Source organism: Etheostoma cragini, chromosome 5 (genome assembly GCF_013103735.1).
Source record: "Etheostoma cragini isolate CJK2018 chromosome 5, CSU_Ecrag_1.0, whole genome shotgun sequence".
Taxonomy (NCBI): Eukaryota; Metazoa; Chordata; class Actinopteri; order Perciformes; family Percidae; genus Etheostoma; species Etheostoma cragini.
Genome location: NC_048411.1, coordinates 18892141 through 18901410, shown reverse-complemented (window position 1 = coordinate 18901410; position 9270 = coordinate 18892141). Strand labels below are relative to the sequence as shown.

Here is a 9270-nt window from a genome sequence, read left to right as displayed (position 1 = left end):
CTTCCACCACAAACTTGGCGTTGTCGGCAGGATTTCAAGGAGGGATCAGATCGGGACTCCGCTGGTGACTGATGACAGCTAGCATCCAGGGATCTGACGATTGCCTGCCTCTAAACCTCGCCAAAACACCTTTGAGAGACAGAGGGTCAGAAACTGCGGAGGGCTCGCTGATTCCACTCTGAAATCCAAACGAAAAGGAAGCAATTTCAAACAGCGGGGGTAAGTTAGAATTTCAATTGTAAACAATTTAAATTGGATACTGAAAAAATTATACATATCTTTTAATCTTAACTACTGGGTAATATTTCCTCTTTGTGCCGTGCCTCATTTCTATTTAATTACAACACACATCTGCAAATGTGACAAGGTTAGCCGGCTGGCTAATTTTCTACTGCAGTCCTTCGGCAAGATATTCTAAAACTACATCAGGGACCTGGTCCAATATCTGCCGTGAGAACACTTGACCCCAAAGGCACAGTTTGTTTGATTAGTGTGAACACCAGGGCACAGTTGAAGCCCAGGTCCACTTGAAAAGGTGGTCCAGAATGTGGCTCATGTGTACTCCGGTAAGGTTTGCATCAAAACATGGAAGTGGAGTAGATTGCTATTAACACAAATAAAAGGACTTTTTTTAACTGGTTATGAAACTCACTCTCTTAATTTAATACTGATGCCTCTATATCAGACGGCTAGCCCTGGGGCAGCAGTGTCCGTCTGAAGTGCCTCTTTCTACACTGTAGCTTCTACATAAACATACAGTATGTCACATAGATGATGATGTGAAAGCTGAGTGGCAGGGGAATGGAGAGGGACAGGGCAATCATACACCTGTTAATAATAGGAAAATCCCCCTAAGGGAAGTTAAAAAGTGCCAACGTAGAAGATACTAAAATGACAACAGTGAAAACAAAATCAACATTCTCAAGATAGCACACAAATCATGCAGAGCAACTGGCAGCTGATTAGATTATACTTTATTCATCCCACAACGGGGACATTTCCTTGTTACAGCAGCATTTTCTTCAATAAAAGCAAAACAAACAAACAAGTAAACACACAAGAAAAACAGGCAAACAACAGACAATGAGCAGAAGGTAGACTGAAAGTAAAGGGGCAGTCTACCTTCTGCTCATTGTCTGGTGTTTGCCTGCAGCAAAGCATTGATGCAATTATGGTGTCCCCATAGTTTACGGGTAAAGACGCTGACCAACAACCGCAACATCTGTGATTCTAGTCTGGTCAGGGACCTTTGTTGCATCTGTCTCCCTCATTTTCTGTCACCTCTCGACCATTGACTATCAAATTAATTTATAAACATGAGCATCCACTTTTATTTAAAGGGTTCACAGGCAAAAAAGGTTTCTGTCGAATGTCCGTTACCTTCCGCTTTCTTTGTGTTCTAATTTTAAACTCAGGTGGATTTATGAGGACTGTGGTTAACTGCTCCTCAGATCTCTGCAGGGTAAATCCTGACAGCTAGCTAGACTATCTGTCCAATCTGAGCTGTCTGGTGCACAACTAAAACAACTTTTGAACGTAGACGTGTTCCACCAAAACAATTCCTTCCCGAGGCTATTTTGCAGTGGCACCATGGTTCCGTCTGAAAAATTGTGATTGGTTCAAGGAACGGAAATAAACCAGAGCATGTTATTTTCCCATCCCGGAATGCTGTGTGCACTAGCCAGACCCTCCTCCACTGCACAATGCAGGAAGGCCTGGCAATGCAAGACTAGAAAACATGGGATAGAAAACATTTTCCTTTCACCGTCCAGCCATCCACAAAATACATTGAAAAACACATTCGTCCATCACTACGTAGAAAGAGGAAACTGCATTTCCAACTCATAGTTAAAGCACACACAACAGAGTCTGTCTATGACACCTTATCATTAAAGGACTGCGGCCACCAATAAAAAAACATGACATCACCTCCATTCCCATTGTGGCCATCTCTCTGTTGTAAGTGTTTCTGCAGGCTGCGTTTCGTCTGCCCGGGAGGAACAACAGCAGTGTGTGAGCTGATTTCCTGCAGAATATAGAGGCACAGACACACCTACCCCTTTTATTGTGTGAAAACAATTGGAGGGAGATGGCGGTGTGGAGGATTGTACCCCTCCCAGCAAAGTCAAAATGAAACATATAGGCCTTTAGCTGAGGGATACAAATATAAACCAGCTCCAGCTGATATTTCATAAAACAGCCCCCATGCAGTGTCAGTGACTGGAGGCTGGAGGGCTTTTGTGACTTGCAACAAACAAGATATGTAATTGTCTTCTTCCACTATAAATCAGCTCTGTCAATTAAACAAACTCCCCTCCTCCGGGCGGCTCTGAACCTGGGAGATCCAGAACAGGATAGTAGTGATTAGATTTGGACACAATCACAGCAGCAGCGGCAGCCCACAGGCTGCTTTGACAGTGCTTTATCAGCCCAGCAACAGGAGTGTGGCTGGATTAGCGGAGGTTCCACAGAATGGTATTTGCTGTTGAGAAGGTTCTATCACCAACAGGACCTGTGTTGCTGGGCAAAGGCTCAGGCATCTCAATCGCTCTAAGGATGCCTGCAGAATAAGTCATATAGACTGTGACACGGCTACTGAGCATGGCAACGCCGCCGGCTGAGCCGATCACGCAAAGGCCGGAGTCCAGGGATGAATGCTGTCACCTGTACAGATCAGTCTCCCCTTCCCTTTGGCATAGCCTGGAGGATTGATATCAGAGCGAAATGGGAAGTCATGGAGGACTAGAAAAAACCCTTAAGAGTTTCTTTTCAAAGTGAGGAAAGGGAGGCACCCACTATTTGAAAAAGTGACATCTAGTTTAAAAAACAAAATTAATTGAATGTGCAAGAATTTCAACCTTTTTGCTTCAGTGCTAATGTTCCCAAGAGGTCAAACATAAAGTGGTTACAGAAGAAAACTTTCATTATCCTTCCTGTTCCCATCTTCATCTGCGTACCTTTCTCTCTTATTGTCTATTTTTCTGTCTGTAATTTTAAAAAACACGTCCAAATGAAGCATGTGCTTATTATCCAGCATGACACCTGTGCTAAGATTAAAGATCATGTTCACTGCATCACCAATGAGTGAAGCTGGTCATTGTAGACACCTTGTCATTACTGCTGACACACACTCAGGCAGCCAACCCCCTTCTTCTATCCTCTTTGTGTCCAATATTTTCCATCTATCTGTGCAAAAACACCACAGGTGAGTGAACTTTCTGCTTTTCCTTTCACAGAAAGAAAATATGATGCACTTTTTTTAGCTCATTGTTATTTATGTAAAGGTTTGGCTACCACTCTGAAAGTGATAGGTGTTGTTTGGAGCAGAGGACACTTGTTTCTGAGCAGAAGGATGGTGTCTGACTGTGAAGTTTTGATTTTACCCGGGCAGGAAAATGGTTGGGAAGTCCCTGATTGCAGGTCTGGTGGTCCTTCTGGTGGCTGCAGTGAGCCTGTTCCTGGGGGTGTTCATGGGCTTGGGAAAGAAAAACACACCTCCCCCCATGGACCACTTCTACTCAAAGGCCGCTGTGGCTGCCGATGCTGGAAAGTGTTCAGAAGTGGGGAGGTAAGAAGACTCTGATGCTCTCTGATTTTTGAAATACAGTGGCATGCTCTGTTTCTGCATGTGCATATGCGAGTGCAGGCTTCTACTAATTTGTTGTATTTTTGTATTTTCAGGGACATTTTGAAGAAAAACGGTTCCGCCGTGGATGCTTCTATCGCTGCGTTGCTATGTGTTGGTCTTTTGAACGCTCACAGCATGGGCATTGGGGGAGGGCTTTTTTTTGTCATCTATGACGCTTCCACAGGTGAGTTTGCATAATTGGTTATAACTTCTCAACAAATGTTAACTAAGCAAAAACACAAGTAGCAATCTGCCATTATTTTATGCTCAATAGGGAAGGTGGAAACCATAGATGCGAGGGAGACGGCGCCGATGAACGCCACTGAAGATATGTTTGGCAATAATACCAAGCTTTCTCGTACAGGTAGGCTATTAACCTTGAACTGTTGGGAGTATTTCCCAGGCTGAGTCGAGTCTGGCAATTTGGCCATAGCCATCTTGGTATCTTTAAACTGGATGTGGCAATTTTTGGGCAACAGGGTGAAGCTGGGGGTGGCAAGCTAGTGTTGAAATTGTTTGCATAGGCGTTGTGCTAAGCTAAATGCTAAAAAGGGAAAGTTGCCAATTTTCAACCCTTCTGAAGTAAGTCATCTGGGGGGAAACACAGACCTTCGGGTATTGGCGATATTTATGTGGATGTATGACAGTACACAGTCAATTGGAAAACTTTTCCTTAAGTCAACAAACTTCCTAGAGCTAGCGGTAGCTATCAAGCCTGATTGACAAAGCACTCAACATTACATTTTTATGTGACCAAATTGTTACAACAAACTTTGATGAAGTGAAAACACACAGTGAGAGTCTAAGTTTGATAAAATAAACCAAAACAAGTTCACATCTATGTGTTCCTGTATCCCCCTGAATAAACTGTGAAAAATCCCAGTCTCAGGAGACAACACAGGGGTCGTTAACGTCAAACAAACACTAGTTTACAAGCCCTGTGTTAGTATATTTAAGGGGCAGAAAGCTAGCGGATAAAGGAGAGATGCCTAAGATCTGAGAAAAAAATGAAATTACGCTGAAACCATGCAGGAACTCATAGTGCAACTTTAATGTACATAGTGTACATTTCTATAAAAACAGACTTCTTTTTGCAACCAGTGGAGTCACCTCCTGCTGGAAATTAACTGTATGTAGGGCTGGCCAATATATCAATAACTTATTGATATCGTACCATAAGACTAAATATTTTCTCAGATTTTGGAAATCGTTATTGTAAATGGGTTAACGGGTTTTGTCTTTTCCTGGTTTTAAAGGCTGGATTACAGTAAAGTGATGTCATTTTCTGAATTTACGTGTCTGTTCTTGTTCTTCTATTATTTTTACCTTTACCCACTTAGTTATTCTATCTATGACCTAAGTGTATGTATTGAATGCTGTAGCAGCTATAGAAGCCTCACAGTGTTTTCTTAGTAGGCTGGTCCCCCAGTCCGACAGTTGACAGAGAGAAAGAGCTTCATAATAGTGGTACTGCTGTTTCTCCATGACAGGTGGATTGTCCATAGCCATTCCCGGGGAGATCCGCGGTTACGAGATGGCCCACAAGAGGCATGGCAGGCTGCCATGGAAAGACCTTTTTGAGCCCAGCATAGCCTTGGCTCGAGATGGATTTCCTATAGGAAAAGCTTTGGCTCATGCCATCTTAAAGAGCAAAGAGTCCATTCAAAGAGATGCCAACATGTGGTGAGGATGAACAATTAAACGCAGAAATTACCAGCTGAACTGAACAGCAGCTACTGGCTTCACTAAAGCGCTAAAGCAGGACATTTTCAAATCTGGCAAAGGCTTTAATTTTCTACTGACTTAAACACTTCAATTTAATTGGTTTACTTCTTTTTCTTTTATCATTTTCCAGTGAGGTGTTTTGTGATTCTCAAAAAAAAATACTGAAGGAAAACGATATTGTTAAATTTCCAAAGCTGGCCGACACGTACCAAAGAATAGCAGAAGAGGGGCCGGATGTGTTTTATAACGGGTCGATGGCACGGAGCATCGTCAACGACATCCAGGCTGCAGGTCTTATGTTGTTTTCTTTTTCATTGTTGTCTTCAGCGATAGTGAATAGAAGCAAACTTCCCATTATAGAATCCAAACTAGTTATTCCTTCTTAGAAGATTTTATGGAAATACCACAAGGACTGACAATCATCCATTTGAACAGCATTCCTCATTTTAAATTCACACTTCTGTGCTGGTTCCAGGCGGCATTATCACCCTGGATGATTTGTTGGAGTACCAACCTGTGCTGAATGAGAACCCTTTGAAGCTGAACCTCGGGGAATACACCATGCATGTCCCAGACGCCCCCTCCAGTGGCCCTGTGCTGGCACTCATACTCAACATAGTGGATGGTGAGCAGCCTGACCATGTGCTTGTGCATCCATGCAGAAGAAAAGGTGTCAGGTTTCCCCAGGTCGTCCCTGGAATATTTCTCTGCCTGTTTTGGAAGCAGAAAACAGAGCTGCGACTCAGTTCTGCTTGCCAAATTGAGTTTACCACCCCCCCATCTGTTCAGGCAGAGATCTTTAGTCATGCATTAAATAAACAGTGGCATCATTAATTCCAAATGAGGGATGAGATTTATTGTGTTCATAAATGAAACTGGAGGAACACAATCCCATTTTCATATTGCTGAAAGGGTTTGTGTCATTTGAATTGAGATTTCACAGTTTAATGACCTACCACCGACTGAAATGGGTTTTTAGCAACAATGATAGAGAAGATTACCCAATTATACAAAAAATTTGATTGTTCATGTGCAGCGGACATGTTTCTCCTGTGATTATTTTGCAGGCTACAACTTCACAGACACAAGTGTGTCCACGGCAGAGAAAAAGACTCTGACGTACCATCGGATCCTAGAGGCTTTTCGTTTTGCCTATGCCAAGAGGAGCAGACTTGGGGACCCACGTTATCTCAATATTACTGATGTAAGCCTTCGTGTTATTATTATTACATGACAGAGCTTTCTAGCTTCACTGCACCCAGTGTGAGGACAGCTGTCTCCTGCTATCCACTGTGCAGTTTTATAGGGGCAGTTTTGGTGTGACATGTCTTGTGCCTTTATTCAGCCCACATTTGAGAAGATTGGAGTAGTGTTTTCTGTATTGTTACAAAGGACAGGTTAATTGCTCTGCCATTGTTTACCATATATGATTTTTATGTTGGAACAGTCTACCAAGTCATATTAAAAAACTGCACTGGCCTAAATTAATTGAAGCAAAGCAACATCACAATTTTTCTGTCATAATTTATCCAACATTCACATTTTTGATACCTGATTAATTAGGCATTTTCTTTAGCTGTGTCAAATTTGTTGTTTTTCTGCTCTTCCTGCACTTTTCAGTTGTTTTATTTTCTATTTTTGCTATATACTGTATGTATCTTTTTCCCCTTTTGACTGATCTATTATTGCAGTAAAAATCTACTCTAATGACAAACTGTCAGCAACGTCTGCTCTGACTGACTTGTTTTGCTCTCCTCAGCTCCTCCTAAACATGACCTCAGACTACTTTGCTGATGGCATCAGGAGTAAAATTACAGACGACACCACCCACCCAGACAGCTACTATGAGCCAGACTACTTTGTCCCAGACAACCATGGGACGGCTCACCTCTCGGTCATAGCTGAGGATGGAAGCGCTGTGGCGGCCACCAGCACCATCAATCTATAGTAACAAGTTGAAAAATAGCCTTTCTTTCAGAATAAAAAACATTTCCTGAAAGAAAACAGTTTTTCAGATTAACATCTGTGACTTTGTATCAATTTCTGATTAAAAAGATAATGTTTTATTTCCCCAGCTTTGGTTCGAAAGTCATGTCTCGATCGACAGGAATCATTTTCAACGATGAAATGGACGACTTCAGCTCTCCGTACATGACCAACGGCTTTGGAATCCCTCCTTCACCCAACAATTTCATTCAACCAGGTGTGGCTAGACGGAGTTATCACACGTTAATCCAACCTCCGGTTTAGGTTGAGCCTTTTGGACACATCTGTGTTAATGGCTAGCGGTGTTTTTTTGAATTACTTCAGTAATTTCAAGCAATCATAAAGAGGGTTACCCTTACTCTAAAGAGACTGATGCTGAGGTTATATCCACTTGTTGTTGCATTTGTCTTCATCAGGAACTCTGAAAGCTTTAGCTCATAAACATCATACTACTCCCAGTGTTTCCCACACTGACTAACCTGTGGCGGTGAACTACCCAATTAACACCGGCCACCACACATTGCATTTAATTGTTCTTTTTTTATTTAACACTATTTCAAACACACTCTCATTCAGCTGCATTTCCTTTCCCTGCTCTCCTTTGTCTCTCTCTTACTCTATACACACACACACACACACACACACACACACACACACACACACACACACACACACACACACACACACACACGAAGCCCCTCCCCTCCGTGCACACAGTGTTTGTCTCCATGAAAACAGTGTTGCCAACTTAGCAACTTCGTCGCCAGATTTAGCAACTTTTCAGACCCACTTAGCGTCTTTTTTTAACAAAAGCGAATAGCGACAGATGTGCCAACTTTCTGTAAAAAAGTTGCCAGTATTGTCCAGCAAGAATACAAGGTATTTCTCTCTTCTGGCCGTGGGCAAGCCAGCCTTCTTTGAGAATTTTTTTTAATCTTTTTACCTCCCTTTGTAGACTTATAATTTTTTTTAACCGCAAGATAGATTAACTACCGATTTCTATTTCTTTCTATCTAGCTTGCTGACAAAACCACAAAGTTTTATGCAAATGGTTCTTCCAATCTTTAACTTTGGCTCACTGCTGTTCTTTGTTTACATTTTAAATATGTGGCAAATGAACACCTTTTGGTTGTTAAAACGCTGTAAATGGACCATTAAAAAAAAGTACACATTTATCTTTTAAGACGTCGTAGACACATTCTATTTATGTGTTACAGGCAAGAGACCGCTGTCTTCCATGTGTCCTACTATCATCTTTGACAAAGACAACAAAGTAAAAATGGTTGTAGGAGCGTCCGGGGGCACGAAAATCACCACAGCCACCGCCTTAGTAAGTCTGATTCATTCGCACGTATCCTCTATCCTTCTCTCTTTCTCTCTCTCTCTCACACACACACACACAAACACACTTAAAGTATTTTTGTTTTCTTGCTGAAACAGGTCATTCTTAACTCCTTGTTCTTCAACTATGACCTAAAGAAAGCTGTGACTGAGCCGCGGGTTCACAATCAGCTCAACCCAAATATGACAGTAGTGGAGCAGGGCTTTGAAAAGGTGGGTAACACATGGAGACATAGGACGCAAAACAACATCTGAAATATATGAAATGGCTGAACTGCTGTTAGAGTCACTACACACTAATTTGACTACAAACTTACAGTATTTTTCAAAGCACATCATGTGTTTTGGAGAGATTTCCAGACAAACAGGTAACCAGTGATGATGTCAGTATGAAAATCAACTTGCAAAGACTTGAAACATGGGAGACAAAGAAATAGACATAACTAAACTTAAGTGATATATTTACTTGTTACATATATATTTGTCTTTTGTCTAAGATTGTATTTAAGCATCTAGATGCACCAACAAAGAACAAACAATCCCAGCTCTCATCTGCATCACCACATGATAACGTAATTTCGAATAAGAAA

General features: G+C 41.8%; 2 protein-coding genes across 2 annotated transcripts in view; one reads left to right on the top strand and one right to left on the bottom strand.

The window, feature by feature from the left end:
- The window catches only part of lrrc75ba (leucine rich repeat containing 75Ba), a 28359-nt gene extending 20343 nt beyond the window's left edge, over positions 1 to 8016 (bottom strand). Inside the window, exon 1 of the mRNA XM_034871359.1 lies at positions 7999 to 8016. The gene's annotated coding sequence lies outside the window, so the exon portion shown is untranslated. The remainder of the gene's footprint in view (positions 1 to 7998) is intronic.
- ggt1a (gamma-glutamyltransferase 1a) lies at positions 3242 to 9270 on the top strand. The gene is made up of 12 exons (XM_034871348.1): positions 3242 to 3568; positions 3682 to 3812; positions 3903 to 3992; positions 5119 to 5311; positions 5484 to 5644; positions 5829 to 5978; positions 6421 to 6557; positions 7113 to 7300; positions 7429 to 7556; positions 8557 to 8669; positions 8780 to 8893; positions 9049 to 9270. Exons 1-12 carry the CDS (start codon positions 3396 to 3398, stop codon positions 9115 to 9117), a joined length of 1647 nt encoding a protein of 548 aa, XP_034727239.1. The 5' UTR covers positions 3242 to 3395; the 3' UTR covers positions 9118 to 9270.

Bases quoted from the DNA above. Each gene is read 5' to 3' on its own strand.
- ggt1a (XM_034871348.1), top strand. From the start codon at position 3,396: ATGGTTGGGAAGTCCCTGATTGCAGGTCTGGTGGTCCTTCTGGTGGCT. The intron at 7,301-7,428 runs GTAACAAGTTGA...TTATTTCCCCAG, and splicing joins ACCAGCACCATCAATCTATA to CTTTGGTTCGAAAGTCATGT. The intron at 7,557-8,556 runs GTGTGGCTAGAC...TATGTGTTACAG, and splicing joins CAACAATTTCATTCAACCAG to GCAAGAGACCGCTGTCTTCC.